Genomic DNA, 21247 nt, shown 5'->3' on the forward strand with positions numbered 1-21247 from the left:
AAAAATCATGCTAGAATTGAAGCAAGTAAGAATAATTTTAAATTTTACCAAAATTAATTATACAATCATCAATTTTGTAAAACAATTTCATTCTAAATCAATTTTGTCACCATCAATCCAAACATACTTAATATAAGAAAAAAGTAAATGGTGTATTTTAAAAGATAAATTATAGTTGAAAGAGTTAATTAGAAAATTAATTATGATAATATATAAAATATAAACTATAAAATTATTAAAATTCCGATCGTTAGTTTTATTTCATCAACTTGTGTCCAACACTCCTTACTGTTTAGGCATTATTATATCTGTCTCTTCTTGCTTCATTCTTAGACAAGTGGAATTTGAGTTTATAACACCTTTGAGTTGGATAACGATTTCTTCGAGAGTTCATTTATTTATTTTATAACTAGTATATTAGTATATCTACTATACATAATTGTAATTATAGTTTATAAAATTAATAATTTATATTATAACAAATTTATAACAAGATAAATATTTTAAATATGTGTTATTTATTGTATTATAATGTTTATTTCTGTTATTTTTAACATTGTACTTTAAAGCATTTTAATCGTCACACTTATTAACATATTATTATACATAATAAAAGTATTATGTCTAATTTTATTTTTTAAGCCATATATGTATACTTAAAAGTATTTTCTTCACTTTACTTTAAGTTTGATTAAATAATATTTTAAGATATAATATAAATAAATAGAAAAATACACTATATGAAGAAAAATTGTCATTTTTATGAATAGTAAAATTAAAAAATATTATTAATAATAAAATTAATTATAAAATATACCTTTATTAATCAATTAAAATTTATATAAAATATCGTACAAACATATTTATTTCTCTCATTTTTTTTTCATTTATCAACTGATTGCACATATCATTTTATCACATAATTATGACGAAGACTAAGGTGTGAAGGTGAAACTCTTTTCGCACCCAACGTAAGTTTCGAAAAAAATTAGAATCAACCTCGTTCGTCTGATTTGACAATAAAAAAATTAAATGGACGAGATTTCTTCGAGACAACCGGGTGAATATGTAATAGGAGAGAAGGACGGCAACATCTTGCGGGTTGCTAAAGTTGACATAATCATAACCGAGCGATCTCCTACTGGTCAAGTCCCTGCAAACCCTAACGGATACGACTTGTCCCAATTGGTTGACCAAATCATACAGCTGGGCGTCCATGACGTTTGGGTCGAGATCTCTGACATAAAGCGACGTCATGACGAACTGATTTCCAGCAACATCACCACCGTTGGGGTCGGGAATCGCATTCTGAGGCAGAACTTGAACCCGAGTCATCTCAACCAAAACAACAGCTACAACAACAACAACTTAGATTTCTCTTTTTTCCCCAAAAAAAATCCCAAATTTTTCCTTGTTTTTTTTCTTCTTTTTGTTTGTTTCTCTTCCTCCTCCTCTTGTTATTGGATACAATAAAAACACCCTAGGAAGAACAGAATATCTAACTCAGGGAACGATAATGATAACACGATCTTCAAAGAAATTTTTAATTTTTTTAGAGAAAAGCAAGGAGAGGGAAGCGAGATGGATGCGCGGCGGATAGGGAGTGGCCACCGGTGGAAACCACGATGGCGCGTGAAAGAGAAGGGAAATTGAGAGAGAGTAGTGGAAATAAGAGAGGACTCTTCTCTCCTATTACATATTCATCTGGTTGCCCTGAAGAAATCTTGTTCATTTAATTTGTTTTATTACATCGAACAGACGCAATTGATTCTAACATTTTTTCAAAACTTACGTTAGATGCGAAAGGAGTTTCACCTTCACACCCTAGTCTTCATCCATAATTATAATATAATAAATTAACTTAACATTTTTTGGCCACGGACTATCAATTTTTAACTATCAACTAGTTAAAACTAGAACTATCAAACTAGACAAGTTTGGTCCAGCGTTTCCCCAACCTATCTTATAATTAGGCTGATCCAACTCGACTCACTCACTGCATGGTGAGTCTTAAAATTTTTTGCCTAAATCGGTCAATCAAGGGCGGATGTATTAAACTGATTGGTCCACCTAAATTTAAAAAAAATCAACAGAAAATCATTTTTTTAAGCAAAATAAAATTCAACAAAATAAAATACAATAATGATTGCAGTTTTCTTATAACTTCTGATTGTTTGACAATTTCAATTTCAAATAAATCAATTTATTTGAAGGAAAAAAAGAACCATTACAAATCTAAGAAGTCAAATAATTAATTCTATCATACAATAATTTTATAATCACAGAGTAAGTCTAACAAAGCAATAAATAATTATACACAAAATAATAATAATTTTTTTAGGTGGGTCAATTCAATATAAATCCATCATGTGTTCATCCCGGGTGGATAGGACCGTAGGTAGACCGGGATCAATTTCTTAGGCAATTGTGATTTCTGTCGCTGGTTTTGCATGCAGTAGGAGATGAGCTTAAAACTAAAAGCACATCAGCAGGTAAATGGGTCCTCCTCTCCACCATGTCATCTTTATCTTTGTTGTCTTCATCGACACAAAACTAGTGTTCCGTTCCTTGCTCTTGCTATTATTCCGTCTTATGTCATACGTACCTCTTTGACAACCTCCTTTCCTTCTTACTGTACAATCCAATTATCCTCAGTCAAAGGGTAGGCAAGGCTTTATTTTTTTGGAACCTAACACCCTTAATAAACACCGGATATACTTTTTTTTATTTTATTTTGTTATCGTGCTAACTAATTAGGCACGTTCCATATTCTTCCCGGGCCGTTGTCTCAGAGTAGCGTACATCATATATCACACACCTCCAAAAAATTAGTACGTATAGGTTTAATTAGTATATCAAAACTGATTAACATCAAATAAGCATTATTATTACAGAAGTTTGAATGTTAATCTTCATTTAGACGGTTTAGTTAATTACTCTAGAAGTAATAAATCTAAGTAGCAAGAAACAAAGTATTGATGAAAACGTGACGACTTTAATTGGAGGATATATATTTCATCCAACGATAATGCCCTGCTGCGCTGCGAGATCAGTGTTTCAGAGTTTCAGAGTTTCAGGTCTCTTGTTTTCAATTCTCTTTTCGATTTTCCATATTGTAGTGTCGGTAGAGAATATGATGTTCGGACCAAAGATAAATGGGAGGAACCGAGGAAGGTCTTCTGCTCTTCTTACCTTATCGGATTGGCGGATGTGGCATGTGGCAACGCAGAAGAGCTGCAGATCCAATGTATCGGGAATTAATCATAGTAATTAACTGACAAATATACATACAATATTTTAGTAGCCACAGAAAGGAACAAGTCGGAGACTGAATTCTGTTATTTAACAATTCTTCATTTAATTGTTTCTTTTTTTAATAAACAATCAATAAGTATAACTTTGCCAAAAAAAAATTAATATAAAAAGTTTCTGAGAATGTTTATAAATATGTGTGCCCTTAACATCTTAATTCTTTAATGAGGAACTTTGCCATTAACTAAGCATAATCCATTTTCTTGGTACTTGGAAGCGCATGTTATTATCCATATATACGTTTTAAAACAGTAAGATTTGGTTCAAAAAAGAAATAAACATATGAATTTTAAGTATTTGCCTAACAAAGAAAACACGTACCTAAAGCATATATGCTAAAATAACAGAAAACAAATGTGATGGACAAGAATTGTGAATCACAAGTGCATGTTGAGTCCTGGCTTCATTCTCTGCAAGCCAATCAGTACAAGAGTTCCTTTCTCTAAACATGTGTAAAAAATTATAGTGTCTCATATGTTAAGATGATTGTTGATTTTTATTATAATCATTTAAAGTCATATTTTGGGTATTTTAATAAATTACCAGTGTAAAAAAAATTTACACTAACCTTATTTAAAAAAACTTTAATTATTATACAATTATATTTTAAGTAATAAATGCTTTTAATAAAATCTTAATACTTTTAAAATGTCTAAACTCAACCTTGAAAATGAAGATTCAAAGTAAGATATTTTTTAAAACACTTTTAATTATTGTTTAAAATATATTAAAAATTATAAAATGTGATTGAGACTCATCAAATAGGAAGTAAAGTCTTCAAAATTTTGTTTTTTAATAAATTTTAATTAATAATACAGAAGAATATATTAAATAGCATTTCTCTTATTCTTAATCTATACGTAGGTGTACGCTCACAACCACAAAAAATTGTGTTCAAGTGTTACCAACCAAACATCTGAGTGTGTCTTTGGAAACAAATCTTCAACACGCGCATGCAAGTCTATTATCTTTTCATGTTAGATTTGAAAGAAAAAAAACATAAAAGTTACTCCAAGTACCAAGAAGTACTCTTTGTAGCTTCAACTTTCACACAGATTCAATGAAAGTAAACGTGTTTCCAAGCATGTAGTGAAATGGTTAATTGGGCACGGGAACCTGAACCACCTGATATTAGAAACTCAGATCTTTCCTAGCTCCGTATTATGTACACTAGGAAAAATCGAAAGTTATTCCAGTAATGTTTGAGGACTCTTCATGAGAAACCTAATCAGTAAATACTTCATATGCATAATTAAGTGAAAGCAATAATTTGTCAGAGGTAATTTTATGCCTGCTTATCCTTTTTTAAGAAAAAAATATTTTTAATTTAATTGAAATGTGTTTAAAATTTTTCAATCACTTCTTAATACAGTATATTCAGAAAATAAGTATTTTCTTATAAATTATTTTTAAAAGGTATATCATAATTTTAATATAAAAAATTATTCATACACGTTCATTAATCCAAAAAATTGACATTTAATAAATGAAGAAAAAAGAAAGATTGACTCTCTTTTCAAGTTCCAACCAATTGACGTTCGAACCTCTAAGGAGAGACCGAGAGAGAGGAGTGAGTATGCAGAGAGAGGAGTGAGTGCTGATATGGAGAGAGAGGTGAACAAAGAAACGAGTGAGTGCTGTTACGGAGAGGGATTCATGTGGTGAAGCAGAAGAGAATTTTAAATTCTTTTCGAAGAAATTTGAATTTCTGTATTTTAAGTTAACTAAAATATTTCGTTAAAATACTTGAATTTTAAATGCTTTCTAAATGTTTTGTCCAAAGAAAGAAATTTACCACATAGCATTTCAATTTCTTTAAAAAAATGAATTACTTGATTCAATTTCCACATCCAAATCCAAATCCACATATAAGTTTGCACCGAAAGTTTCCCCTACTTATCATGCATGTGAATATTATGATATATTCTACTTTCATTTCATGGCGGTAGAATAGTGTTTTTTTGTCTTCTGTACGTTCTATATGTCTATGACTATATGCAACAGCAACAAACTTGTAAGTTAAAATTTGAAACACGATATTCTCCTCTAACATTTACATCGCTGGAAAGATATCGTGAAGGATGCTCCTGTGAGTGTGACAAACCAAACTTATACATTGTTGAAAGGGAAATAAAGAAAAAATAATAATAATAATTAAAAGATGAACAGTACTGATACTCATACTAAGTTACAATTCAAAGATCTCCCATCATTCAAAGACGCTACTGGTATAAAGACTAAATAAACAATTAAGCATCTTCCAAAATTAATCCCAAAAATCTTCCATAAAGACAACATTTCTTCACGTCGTCTTTACTAGCTTCATGGAGGATACTGAACTCTTTTTTTTAATTGAAAAATGTGGCAGATGATATCTCTGAAATGGATGTCGCCATCGGTTGATAAAATATTTCTTAACCGTAATTGGTTATGAGTTGTATTGCATTAAATGTGAAACTTGTGATAGAGAAAATGTAGCTCACTTAGTTAATAGGTGTGTGAGAATTATTATAAACATTTTGATTCCTATCTTCAATTTTTATGGATCAAAGAAAAAATGCAAAACTTGTGGTTGATAGTGAACTAAAGCACTTATTCTCTCTTTGAAAATTCATTTGATCTTAAAAATTCTCGTGATATTTTTTTATGAAATTTTGTTATGATATCTATACTAATCTCCAGTTATGATATCTATAATAATCTCCAGTTTAAATAGACATAGAAGCAGTTTAGAAGAATCTAGAATAGACAGGCAACAAGCTAGTGCTAACATAATTTTACTCTTACGTGTACCTAATTTTCAATCAGAGGATCTTGAATAACATAATTATCACATTTATTATTTCTCTGAGAAAATTTATAACACTTGTCCGGATGTATAATATTTGTTTAGAAATTATTACTAGTATTTTTCTCTTTTTTAACTTCTTTTACTTGGTGTCTTTGATGGTATAAAAAATCCTTTCAACTTGATTTTGGTCTTTTCTATGTTCTTCACTTTTCTTTTCATGAAAAAACAAATGTCTCATAATGTGTGTTAAAGAGATAGAGAAGTTATCTTTTCTGATTACTTTCATAACCTCTTTTTTTTAAATTCACTTTTGATAAAATTAACCTTAATAAAGTAAAAAAAAAAAGACTTATTTTAATAACTTAAAAATAGCCTTCAATAACTTTAATATAATTTAAGTTTAACAACCATCATATTAAATATCTTTTTATTAAAGTTATTACATAATTATATGAGTCAATATTGCTAGCATGCATATGCACAATTTCTCTCGAGCTCTCCACATTTCATCTCAATATAATCCTTTTGTTTTGATTTTCATCCCCTTCAAACATGTTATACATATGTTGGATCTATCCATGACTTATGTACTGGGGATGGTTTATATTTAAAATAATTTTAAAAGAGAAAATTCCTAAAAAAAAATGAAAAATCAAATGCATGCTATCTGTTCCATTGAGGCCAAAATATCCTAGAAGGAAGCCCGCATGACGTACTAAAGTCATTTCATGGTTATATATATTCTCTAGCCTTGTCTTGTGCTGATTTCATCGCTCTGCAATGGCAATTCTGTTTCTGTTTCAAGAAAACACACACTATGTTCTATATTGGACCACAGATTGATGCTTACATGCACCTGGCTACATGGTTTGGGTACGTACATTCATGCACCTTGAACTTTACCATTATTAAAGGTTTGACCGGTTTGACCGCTGCTTTTTTTTTCTTTATACATAATAGAATGAAAGGATCCTTCGATATATATATTCTCACAATCAAAAAAATTTAGTTTAGTTAATCAACAGAATACGAATACGTGATTATTGTAATTTTTCTGGTACATATTTTTTATTTCTAAAGATAAAAAAATATATACACCCTCACTCCAAGGGTGCGCATGTTAGATGGAGTCTGTACCACATTCAAGCTATACTTTGCGTGCTCATTGCCGACCCTAGCATGCCATTAAGCCTACTTCTGACAACATATATAATTCTTAATTTTGTTGTCTATTGCAGCCTCAATAATTCTCAAATGTGGACGAAATACAGTTTATTATAGTTTTTTGACTGTAATGGAAAATATGCATAACTGATTAATGATAAAAATTCACAACATGAGCGGTGGAAATTAAACATGCCAAACTTACAATTGCTGAGCAGTACCACTGGAGCTGCAGCGTGATATATCTGGTCCCATGTTAGCTATCTGAGAGAAGGTGAAGCTGAACAAAACTCACAAGAAGAAATAATAAAATAAATTTCTTCTATAAGTTAAAAATAACTTATACATAACTTAAAATAAGTTTTTTAAAAAGTTAAAAACAATTATCTTCTCTAAAAAGCTGTTTTTAACTTATATATAAGCTATTTTTAGCTTAGAGAACCAATTTATTTAATTTTATTTCTTTTTTTTAAATACTTTTTGAAAAATTTATTCGGGTCCTTAAAAATTAAAAGCGTGACCAGTCTACTTTTGTTCATAAAAGATTCAATGTACAAATGCATGTATGAGAAGATACTGACGTACACACATTTAATGGCATGACAGTGACAACTTGCAACATCGAGTCTCACATGTTTTTACTTTTTTAAGAGCTTTTGATCATTTTACCCAAGTCCGGTGCACATTTAAATTTCTTAATTGAACTAGTGTTTTGGACAAACACACTCGAGCAATTTTTTCAATCCTTTTAACTGATGCCTATATAACTCTTTTATATAGGGATAAGATGCACTTGTACGTATTGTAACGACTAATCGCACAAAAAGGAATAACCGAGGAATATATTTATCTTATAAGTTATAACACATTCATCTCCCTGTTAGATTACAATTATTCCAAATAACTAGAGAAATTTTGCCAAATACTAGCTAATTCCTTAATTAACAAATGGCAGTTCTCATATCTCAAGCTCCTTCAAATTCGTCATTCATGTAGGTTTCTGCATATTGTTCACCAACAACTCTGATATTTAATTTTGGTGCTCCCAGAATTTCATACATGAAAGAAGGAAGCCCATATATAGCTTGAAAACGTAACTAGAGAAAAATAAGATGTGAATGGATAAAGAGGGGCAATATCACATGATGGTTTTGGAACAATCACTAAGAACAAAGACACAAAAGCCTTAGACAATACCATTTAATTTGCTTGAAAAAGACAGAATTTTCAATTCGGCGAAGTAAGCTAGGGAGCGACTATTGAGAAGATTATGGACTACAGACAAATGTGACTCGGAAGGGAGAGACCATGAGATCTCAATCAGTGTTTAGAGTATCCATATATGATGCACTTAATTCACAAAGCATATGGGTTTGTTCCTGTTTCTTACAGGCACTAAACTACCTCATGTCATTGTATTCTCAAGTTGTTTTATGTGCAACAATTTAGTATTTATTTGTGTTCCCCTCCAAATCCCTTGTAAACCTACTAAAGATAATTGTTGTCTATATATACCAGACCCTCTTTTCTCTCCCCTAATACACACACATCAATTATCAATTCTGTTTGATCATTATCTACTTTATTAGCAAGTAGCAATATAAATTGTCCAGTGTGGATTAAATAAATGTCAAGTAGCAGAAATATATTTTTGTTTTTTAATATTCTAGTGTTCGAAAGGGGGGAAAAGTGGCCTAGATGTGCCAGGCAGCACCCATAAGAAAATCAAAATAAAACAAAAACATAAACAAACAAACAGGTCAAGAGAGATGCAACGCCATCAAGATTCATATATACTGCAAACTGGTCAACTATCATAATCGAATAGAAATTTTTCTTAAGCATATTTCTCTCTCTTGAAATCATTCTTTGTTAGATCAAGAGAGATGCAACGCCATCAAGATTTCTTAATTTTCCCACGCTAAGTTCGTTGTTAGATCACACAGCTCCCCTCCCCAACAAAGATATATATATATATGTGTGTGTGTGTGTGTGATGTTCTCAGAATACCATTTTCTGGACAATGTACCTTAAGTAACTTCACTATAGATAAATAACAGACTTAAATATATATTCAGTATACATACGAGTAAAATTAATTAGTTTTAACCCTCTAAAAAATTTGTTGGTTTTCAATTCATCCTTAAAAAATTGTAACTTTTAAAAATAATCTTTGTCGTCATTTAATCGCGACATGTAATCACATATCGTTCATATTATGTTACATGCATTTTTCATCCTCAAAAGCATACTTCTAGCCCACGATTTGTAAGTTAACGTAGAATTCTATTGAGGAAAAAATTATTTGGGCCAGGGAGGGGTGGGGAGACTGTTGAGGAAGAAAAGGTACGGTATATGTGCAATTGAAAATACGTGAACTTTTGACTTTGATAATAAAGGGTGATGGGGATGAGCAAGTCCTTCATTGGTATGATTATGCTCTATTAATTCGTATAAGCAAAGTCAATATTATTTTCTGATGGCCAGTTGTAACCCGTGATATCTATAAAATAACACATCTGTATGTCACTCCATTGGTAGAAATACATCAGATATTGTCAGTATTAATTATATATGGTTCATTTCTGAAGAAGAAGAAATGTAATCTGAATGTGTATTTATCCTTTCAGGGTGATACTGCTCATCAAAGTCTTACATAGCCTGCAGATAGATTTCTACTTTGACATTTTGATAATCACGTAGTACTTCCGGTACTTCGAACTGCAGGTAATCGTAAACTACCATAACTCTATGTTAGGAAAGCAAAATGAGAAGCCCATCAAGAAATTAAAGGCACATGGCTATGAAAGAATTACATTAAACTTTTTCATAAGCATTTATAAGAAAATAAAATAAAATAAAAAAATATTTTTTATATAAACTAAAATTAACTTTATACATGAATTAATATTAATTTATGGGAAAAAATCATTTTTTCTTGTTTTTTTAGTTACCATTTTTATTTTTTTCTCGTGTAAGTATTTGTGGTAAAATTTCCCAAATAAAGGTCTCACTCTTTTCTTTCAATGATTCTAGTTGGTAAGAATTACATCATTACAAACGTATGTTGGCTCTGCTTCATACACGATTGACTCTCTTGTAGCAAACGATGGCATAGCTTGCTGTTTATTTTAACAACTATCTACTGGAATTGACATAAATTTCCTCACAGGTCAAATTTTAATATTCTAGGAGAATTTATATTTAAAATTTTGTTTGATATAATTCACTAATTCTCATTTTTCTTTTTTATCGACTACAAAATTATTAGTCAAAGTTTTATAATCAAACATTTCTAACATGCTCTTCTCAATATTAAACAACATTTGAGTAAATTTAACTTTAAAAAATGGCCCATGAATTAAGTATAGGCTCAACGTAAGTCCAGGCCCAGCTTGCTTCACGCCGTTAAGACACTTTACTAAGATCCCACATTTTGTAAGGCCTCAATATATTTTTTAACGCAATAAAGTTTGAAAAGATATTGTTAATTTAAATAATTAAATAATAGTTTTTATTAAAATAATAAGTATTATATCATATTAAAATATTAAATTCTGTTTTGAATACATGCATCATTATAGATATAGGTATTTTCTTATCAGCATTGATATAGATATTATTAATAATATTTGTTTCTTTTACCAAATAATTATTTTTTGTTATTATCATTGTAAGATTTTTTTTTAAATTAAAACCACTTAAAATTTCATGTGACGTTAATTATTTACAAAATAAAATACACAATTAATCATATTAGTCATCCTATTTCATAAATTTTGATAAAGCTTTTTATCTTTTTATTTATATATAAAAAATTAAATATGAAACAAAGAGAATTTTAAAAAAATTGGGGTCTAAACCCAACATAGCTCCGCCCCTGTCAATATAAGCTCCTGACAAGAAAGTTCTCGAGTGATGAAGAGAATTGGATTGAAGTGGGGAAGCTTAAGTTTTAGGTTTAATAATTTTTTAGTCAACATGTTTGTTTTGTTTAATTATATAAGTTGAAGTGGGCATAATAATGATATAGAACAAAAATATTTTTTATTAATTTGAGATTCATGTACAATTTCACTAATGATTTCAATCTTATCACTATTTAATAAAATTCATGTATTATTTAATGAAATTCTCAAAAAAAATATTGTATTAAAAGAAGTACGTTAAAAAAAGTGTATCATTAATATTTTGCTATCATGTAAAGTATTGATACCTTTGTGATATTCAAACCAAGTATAATGCAGCAGCAGATGCTGCAGGAACTATTTTCCTTCGTTTGTAGTTTGTTCTATTTTCAGAATGATAAAAAAAAAATACTCAAACCAAGTAAGATGATTTGGAATTCATTTGTTTATTTATTTTTTATATCCTTCAGACTCCTTTTCCCAAGTAAAACTTCATCCACCTCCATATTTTACTTCCTACACCTCATTGTATTACGAAAAAGTCAATCCATGATATAATTTTCTGTATCTCATTGCATTACAAAGTCAGTCCGTAATATAAAATTATATTACAGAGTTTTCGTAATATAATAAGGTGCAAATAAAAAAATATGGAGATGCAGGAAATGCGGGAAGCAACTGTCCCTTCTCTGTGTAAGAGCGCTAGACTTATATAGATCACGGCCCAAATCGCACCCCCTTTTGAACAGAATCTACGAAAGTTATTAGTTAATGTGATTTTTTTAAGTAATTTTATTCTCAATTTTTTTTTTACATTATGAAAAACTGAAAAAGATATAAAAAGAAAGAAAAGAAGCATGATATGAAAGAAAGAAATAGAAATGAAATCAAGGGTATCTTTTAATCTATTGAGATAGAGACCATTGTGAGCATAGCTGAATCTTGCACTACTGGATCAACCTATCACTTAGAAATGAATTTTTTTAGAATAAAGTTAAAATTAATAAGGTTTAATTATTCATTTCATTCTTATATTTATTCAAATTTTTATTTTAGTTTTTATAACTTAAAACGCTGCTAAAATATTTTTATACGAGTACTTTTCTTTTATGAATTATTCTATGTCATCGGTTACCAGATAACTCTCTAATTTTTGTGGTGAGGCAGAGTAAATTATTCCATGAACCCTTCTTGTAAACTTAATTACCAATTCAACAGATGGCGCCAACGCTGACTGATGACCAGCCCTTTTAGATATTTGATTGATACTTATCTGTGGCACCTCATCCTCTAATTTGCTATATCCTGTCATGTACCACATACAATTCATATAGTTGCATTGCATGCTATTTTATTTTTATACAAAAATTTATGTTAATGGATTCATTATGTACCAATACGAGGCTAAATAAACAATAATTTATAAGGTTGTTATCGGCGTTCATCTTCCCCTATCCTATCCGTAAAGATAAAGTTTGCCCTACCTACATTCAGGGGGGGAAAGAATCACTTTCACCTCACTTTGAGGAGTTAGAAATTTTATGAAATATTCTGCCTAACATTACGAATTCGGAAGCAGCTTTTTATAGTAAATATAGCATAAAATCCCAGCAAGTGAATTGACCAATATGAATATACTCTTATTCAGCTCGTTAATTTGTTCTACATGCTCCTTTCTATAGTTCTTTTGTTTTCTTCCGTTCATTCATCTTAATTAATTGCAGATATTTACGATTTCTTTCTTTTTCAACTTCAGAGCAAAAACGATGGCCCTCCTTGATACTATGTACTATGTAGAATAAATGAATAATGTGACGATGCTATCAAGATATATAGAACATAACTATCAAGAGGAACAACTTTATTCAGAATCAGAAAGAAAAGAAAGCTGAAGAACATGGGAAAAGATTAAAGATATGAAATCCGGAACCAGATTCATTTGAAACCGATTCCCCTCTTTGCCTGTCTTTGGCTTGTAGCTGTACCTTGTCCTTGTTCATTTCGTGGTTCCAAAGCAGAAACTTTTGGCAACTCGGATTCGCTTGAGTTATGAGTGAGATACAACCCACTAATTAATCCTCATGCCTCAAGTCATTTTATTGATTTATAGGTGAAGGACCACAGCATTTTGATGCTCAAGCTATCCCTTCCAACTTGTTTCTTCCTAATGGGCTCAAGCACTTTGAGCAAACAAAAGCCTTATGATCCGTGCTGGACCCCAAAACAGAACAAGGTGTTTGAAAATGCACTTGCAATTTGCAAAGTATGATAAGGATACCCCTGAGCGCTGGTACAATGTAGCCAAAGCAGTTGGTGGTAAATCAGAAGATGATGTTAAGAGACACTGTCAGATACTCTTGGAGGATCTCAGGCACATTGAGTCCGGCCATGTTCCCATTCCCATTTACAAATCAACACCAACTACCTTTCCTCTTTCAACAACACGTACAGGTTATCACAACTGTTTTTTCTCTTGTCTCTACCAGAAATTATTAGGTCATCCAAATTATTGTGTCAAGTTCTTCACTGGGGTAGAAAATGTTTAGAGGGAATAATCTGAGAAGGTCCACCTCTAACCACTTCGCTCCTTTTGACGATAACTCATGTAAGTACTCATCTTAAACATTTTCTATTGACATTTTCTGTTTTCACCTTTACTTACAAAAAATTTGCCACCTTAATTTTAATTCTTCTTTTTTATTTTTTAATAATACTTTCTTCGTTTCTGATATAAATATTTAAAAACAGAAATTCATTGAAAACATGGTAATAATTTTGAAATTAAAAGTGAAAATGGAAATGAATATAAAAAAAACGTTTTTTATTCAAATTCTCAAAGATTTATTCATGATCTATAAAAAAAAATTAAAAAATTATATAAAATGCACTTGTTATTTAAAAATTCGTAAATCAGGAAGGTTGTAAGAAGTGTGTAGAAATTGTGTTTATACTAACCATTGACTCGTATGTGTTAGAGATTGTATAACTTTTTAAACTAACCAAATTGAGTTATAAGAGAAATAAACTGTTCGCGACGACAAACCTCAATAAAGAGTATATTTTATTGGTATTAACAAAGAATGGAAGCTCTATTAAGCATCCTCGATTCATGAGTGTCATTGTATTCTTATGGACTTTCGTTTGATCAGTTCATTCTGTTGCTTGCTTTATAAGTTGCAAGCTGTAGAGTTTTGATTGGTCTGCAAAAGCTAAGAAAGAAAGGAAATTAGATCGAAGCACTAGTAAACAGGCAATATAATATTGACCCGCTTGGTGGTGGTTGAATATATTGCCAGTACTTAAACATGGCATTGTACAAGCTATTGTTTTCTCCAATAGCGTCGTCCATATCTGCCGAAGTATACTCCTAACACGGTATTAGAAGCTTAAGTTAATCAATGCGTGCTCACTGCCCATTGCCCAATTAGGTCAAGATTAAAAACTTGCCTGATCAATTCTATTTGTACCGGAACGGAAAAAAATATATATCAATATCAAAGACATTCGGAAATGCATCTTTATTAGAGGGTGCTCTTTGACTTTACTGGTAACCAAAATTACGTACCTTTTCCGAAATACTAATACATATTTTAGTCTTCTAATTCATCTTCCTTTATAACGAAAAAATTAAAGCATTAGTAGTCATTTGATTTGAGAAATTTTTTTGTTTTTATTTATAAAAATATTGCATTATTTTTCCATTTTTAAAATATTTATATATAAAATAGTAAACAATATTATACTATCTAGTTATTTTTTATACAATTTTTGTGAATAGAAAACAAGATAAAAGTGTTGAGATGTTTATACTTAAAACAAAAATAGTTTACTACAAAACATGACCTCCTATAATTAAATTATAGGTTATGTCTTCGTACATTTACTTGTATAGAATTTTGGTCCTCTTAAAATATTTCAACAACTTTCTCTTTGAAATTGAAATTTTAATCCATTTGAGTTATGAGTAGTGAACTCTCTGAATGGAATAAAATTGCTCGGAATCAAAAATAGAAAAACACATTTTTAGAGAAATATATCCCGCTTGTTAAAAATAATTATGAATAAGCGGGGCAAAAGTCCAACTTATTTGTTAAAAAAAAATAAAAAAAACTTGTGTGTATTTAAATTATTTTTTTTGCCAACTTTTAGTTGGACGCTGAAAATGAACAGAGTGAAAGAGGGTGAAAACGTGACGCCATGTTAAACACGCGCTTAGAAAAGGATGGGTGTCTCCCTCTCGCTAACAAGAGGCTGAAGTTAGTTAAACAACTGTTAGTGGGAGTGGGAGTGGGAGGGGGGTCAACGAGGAATATTTTATTCAAGAGAAACATGCATTGGGTGAGTACCAGAAACACACCATGTGTCAGGACAGAAAATGAGCTGGAATATTAGCAATGTTTGTTTGCATAGGAAACACATTCTGTTTCTTTGCCCCCACCCTGTTAGACTCATTTTCCATCTATATTAATGGTTTGTGTTTTTTTGGTACATTTTAAACTTACGAATTTACCATGCGAGTGAAAGAAGGAAGAGATACAGAGCGAAGTTAAAATGGCACGATTCTTTTGAATATTTGCAAAGACATCTTTTTTGTAAAAAAAAAAAATACTAATAAATAAACCAAGATGCACATAATTAAAGTGCTCGGTTAAACTTTTAAGTTTTAACCTAAAATAAAAGATGCGGCGTGCAACGCGGCTGACCATGTGCCATTTCACACAGCAAACATTTTAAAACTGGAATGCATCAGAGACTCATTAAATACACGCATTAAGAATAAGATACTCCGTTAGTACTTTCTTTATGCCCTCCTTGCTTTCCATATGCTTAATTGGTACTACAAATGTTGTATTCAGTTTGAAGACTTATTCTTTGCACACTTAATGCGCTGCTTTATGCACAACAAAAAGCTAATTTCTCGGGGTAACAAAGTTCCAACAAATGTCTAGCCAAATCTAAATGGTTACACGAGAGCTAATCTGGCTACATTGTTTGAACCCAGAAACAAAATTGCACACCAAAAAAAAAAAAAATTAACACTAATCCGAAGAATTTGAATGAAAAAAAAATGATGTAATCAAATCACAAATTCACAATACAGTCATGTCCAAAGCTCAAGTGACCGACGAAAACAGAATGAATAATTGACTCTGATTTTCTAAAGAGGTTCCCTGACTGACCCAATTAATTCAATTAAAGAAACGGCGATGAATTAGAGATGAATGGAAGTCTCTTGAAAGCGATAGTGGTAATTATTATGTATGAATGTGAACGGGGTACCTATGAATGCAGTTTTCCCATGGAGTGTTGGGTGAAGGGTTTACATGTCTAAGCGCCTCCCACACCGCACTGTTACACTTAAACCCACTCCCAAACGCAATCTGCCAAACCCTGTGCCCCTTTCTGATCCTCCCCTTTGCCTCCGTGTAAGCCAACTCGTACCAAATCGAACTCGAAGAAGTGTTCCCGAACCTATGCAGCGTCATCCTCGAAGCCTCCACGTGCTCCGGCCGAAGCTGCAGATTCTTCTCCAGCTCATCGATCACAGCCCTCCCACCAGCGTGAATGCAGAAATGGTCAAAGGCGAGCTTGAAATCAGGGATATAAGGCTTCATCTTGGCATTGAAAAGCTTCTTCACCACAAGTGTGAGAAAGAACAGAAATTGCTCACTTATAGGCAAGACAAGGGGACCCAACGTGGTTATGTTAGTCATAAGAGCCCCACCAGCAATAGCCATGAGATCCTTGGACAAAGAAACACCGGTTTTTCCGACCTCGTCTTGTTCCTGGTACACGCACCTAAACGCCTTGTCATCTGCCCCCTTGTGAGTCCTAACCACATGCACCAGCTTGTATTTGGCTCTTGCTCTGTCGGAGCTTTTGTTGGAGAGAAGAATCGCGGCCCCACCAACGCGGAAAAGGCAATTGGGTATGAGCATGGCCTTGTTGTTTCCGAAGTACCAATTCTGGGTTATGTTCTCGGTGCTGACGACGACGGCGTAGGTGTTGGGGTGAACCTGAAGCATGTCTTTTGCGAGATCAACGGCGATGACGCCGGCGCTGCAGCCCATGCCGCCAAGGTTGAAGCTTTTGACGTTCCCGCGGAGCTTGTACTTGTTGACGATCATGGAGGAGAGGGAAGGGGTGGGGTTGAAGAGGCTGCAGTTGACGACAAGGATGCCGATGTCTTTGGGGTTGACGTTGGTGTCGGAGAAGAGGGTGTCGAGGGAGCCGAACATGACCTGCTCGGCTTCTAACCTTGCGGCGGAAATGGAGGGGCGAGGGGGGATGGAGTGCATGGCTTGGGGGACGTAGGTTTCCTCGCCGAGGCCGGAGCGGAGGAGAATCTTGCGCTGGAAGTGGAGGGAGGAGGGGAGGAAGTCGCCGGTGAGGGTGGAGTGGTCCATGAACTGGTTGAAGCGAACGCGGAGGTGCTGAGGGGGGAGATAGCAGGAGTAGTCCAGGAGGAAGATGGAAGTGGGTCGGGTCATGATGTAGAGAGTGGATCCCAAGAAGATGATAGCGGAGAAAGCGATGAGGCTCATGAGGTTGTATTGGACCTGGATCATCATCAGAGGGACAATCATTTTTCGGACATCACTTCTCTTCACTCACTTCATTATCCTTAAATACTCCTTAGAAATATTACTTTACAAATCTCTCAACTACAAGCTAATGCTTCACTAAAATTACTTTACTCTTAAACTCACTTATAATGAGTTTAAATCTTTATTTCTTTTAACACTTTACCATTTTCTTCGTTTGCCTTAAATTTACCCTTTCCAAAATTCTTATAATTCGAATTATATAGCTTAAATCAATTCAATTTAGCTCCTAAAAACAAAGATTGGCAAAATCTAAGGTTGCGTTGCTTCAAAGTATCACAAATTATCTTAGAAGGTAAACACGAGAATATCACATTCTCGTATTTATTATAATTTTTTTAAAAAAAATAGATTTCCACAAGAATATAAGTTACTTCCTGTAATAATTACTCATTTCCACTATCTTCTTTCTCAATTATTCTTTTGTTGTGTTTTTTATTTTTTTATTAAATAATTTTCTAAAATTATCAAATATCAATCAAACATGTTTATGGAAATAATATTTATTTTTCGACAGAGTATTGTAAAGAATGTTATTTCCATACACGTAATATCAAACATTGAAACAAACGTCACTGAGAAATTCAAAAGTTGTGTTTTTTTTATAAGGACAAAAGTTATGCTTTTAACACTTAAAAAAAAAAATTGTTCATGTGCACACACATATATGTATTGGTGGTTGATGTTGATTTCAAAGTGGGTAATTATCACAATAGAAGACTTCAGCGGCAGCACTCATGATTTTATCACAAAGGGTAAATGCCTTTTTTTTTATCAAGCCAAATAGCCATAGTTTTTAAAATGTTTGTATAGAGATTTGACCCTTAAATCTTTATTTTACGATCTCTTTTCTTGTTCTCCTTTTAATTTTAAAATATTTATTTTTAATAATTAAATTAATTTTATAATTGTAAATAATTGATTCTTTTAATCTTTAAACCTGTAAATCGATGATTATTTAATTTATAAAAAATAATATTTTTTATTTAGTTCCTAACAAAAAATTTGTCATAATTACATTTTAATTTATAATTTAATAATAAATTAATTTCTGAACTTTATGATAAATAAAATAATCACGCCAAAGTTAACAGCATCACGTAATTATTAAGTTTTATATATAGTCAATAAGCAAATTAAAATTTTTGTTCTTTTAAAAACTAAATTGTTACTGATTTAAATATTTTAGACCAAAATCATCATCTTTCTCTAAAAAAAAAAATACCAAAATCATCATTTATCCGTTATCATAATGTTAAACTTTTAATTCAGAAAAAAAAATTAATGTTAAACTTTTTCCTCCCTTTTGCCCAAATAATTTTAATTGATCACATGTAAATCTGGCATAAACTGAATGATTGCGATTAATTAGCCCCACCAAACAAAGTTCATAAATAGGAGTGTGCTTAAGTCTTATAGAATTTTTGTAAAATTATATTTTTGGTCCTCGGTCTATCTTTAATTTTGGATTTGGTTCCCCACTAATTTAATTCACAAATTAGGTTCTCCTATTTTATAAAATTGTGCGAGGTTGGTCCTCGAGACCACGATTGGACGTGAACCGTTAGCCAATCACGTTGATTGTCACGTGTCACGTTCTTATTGAATGATTGCTACGTGTCATGTTCTGATTGGATGTCAACTCCATAAAATATGAAATGCATTATTATTTTCATTGACCAATCAAAACATGACACGTGATAATCATCATCTAATAAGAACGTGACACGTGACACTCAACATTTTTTTGTAACGCAAGTGTGGTCTGGGAAATCAATATTGCACGATTTTATAAAATAGGAAGACTCAATTTGTGAATTAAATTATTGGAGGATCAAATCCAAAACTAGATGACCAAATTTACAATTTTAGCTGAAATTTTATATATGCACTTATTTTTTCACTATAATACTTTTTTTTACCTCTTCTCAATTCAATACTAACGCTACTATTATTCTTTATTATATTAATATTTTTTAATGTTTTAGATTACAAATTATTTTTCAATATAAATCTATTTTTTTTATATTTATTTATTATTTCCACTTAGATTTAAGTTATCTAGATTTTCATTTTAGTTAAGAATACTTATTACTATTGTCCAAGATTTATTCTTATTAATAATTATTAACTTGTTATCGAGTGATGTGAAAATATTAAAGTGAAAAAACATTTTACAGTGTTGGAAATAAAAAAATACTAATTACTTAGATAAATAATAACAAAATTAACTACTTTATAAAAATTATAATCATAAAAAATAATCAATTCATTTTATATGCTGTTTTGTACTAAAGAATAAATGAAGTAATTATTTTAATAGTTAATTAAATTTAAAATTAATATAAGAATATTTACACCCAAAATATATGAAAATTAAACTAACTGAAATAATTATTTTATCAGTTAGTTTACACTTTCCGTGGTGAAGCTTTAGAATAATTGCACGTCATGAGGGATGCATGAGGTAGCTTGTTTGATTATTTTTTTGGGCTTTCGCCCATTCTCAGAAAAAAAAATATTTAAACCTCTTTTATCAATTTCTTTCATTTTTTTTAATTTTATTCGCCGGCTCCTGCCAGCCAATTATGTACTTTAGGTCATACCACTCAAGATGCCTTTTTTCCTTGTTTTGATATATTACAATATCATTTGTTTTATTGTTTTTCACTAGCTCAAGTAATTAAAAAAACTATATTTTTAAAAATCGCACTATGTTTCTGAAATAATAATAATTCACATGTCACTTTATTATTTATAAAGCATTTATTTCACGAAATCTTATTAAATTATGAGGAATATAAATATGAGAATATTTTTTTCATGTTTATTAGAAGATAATAAAAAAAATAACATAAGACATAATTTATTCTCACGAATTCATATTATACATGCTTTTTTATCTTATAATTCTCGTGTTAAGAAATGTGAATCTTACCTACTCGCGAGAATGTTTAAAATATTTTTTTACTTTTTTATTCAATTTTATTTATTTAATTAACATTTTTATTTTTAAATTAAATTAAATTTAAATTTTTTTCTCACGAATTAAGAATATTATTTCTGAAAATATTATCAAATTCATGAACAAATACTTCTTATAATTTAGAATGTTATTGCAATTTAGATAATATATGTGCTCTCAGAATATAGTCTTCCACGACTGTCAGAAATCAAAATTAAACTTGCACAATCAATACTATGCAAGAAGTTTAGAATGACTTACAAATACAGCTTCACTTTAGCTTAAATACAATAAGAAATTAGTCATGTTATCAAAGACTCTAATGGAAGTCCAAATTTAAAGTTAGTAAAATTGGGGTTATGCAAAGCAATAGGCACAATCACATAATTAATATGTTGATTGAGTACTTATAATATTGTTAGGATGAGTTTATAAAAATATGGTATCCGTGATTCATGAGATCTTATGACTTATGAGTCTATTTTCATAAGTTGTCGAATGT

At 31.0% G+C, this 21247-nt stretch overlaps 1 protein-coding gene across 1 annotated transcript; it reads right to left on the reverse strand.

Annotated features, from left to right (window-relative positions):
• Positions 1 to 16233: 16233 nt before the first annotated feature.
• On the reverse strand, positions 16234 to 17861 carry LOC100776052 (3-ketoacyl-CoA synthase 4). The gene has a single exon (XM_006581056.4). The coding sequence runs from the start codon at positions 17760 to 17762 to the stop codon at positions 16431 to 16433; it is 1332 nt and encodes a 443-aa protein (XP_006581119.1). The 5' UTR covers positions 17763 to 17861; the 3' UTR covers positions 16234 to 16430.
• Positions 17862 to 21247: the final 3386 nt, after the last annotated feature.

The sequence above is a fragment of the Glycine max genome, chromosome 6, assembly GCF_000004515.6.
Source record: "Glycine max cultivar Williams 82 chromosome 6, Glycine_max_v4.0, whole genome shotgun sequence".
NCBI classification, from domain to species: domain Eukaryota; kingdom Viridiplantae; phylum Streptophyta; class Magnoliopsida; order Fabales; family Fabaceae; genus Glycine; species Glycine max.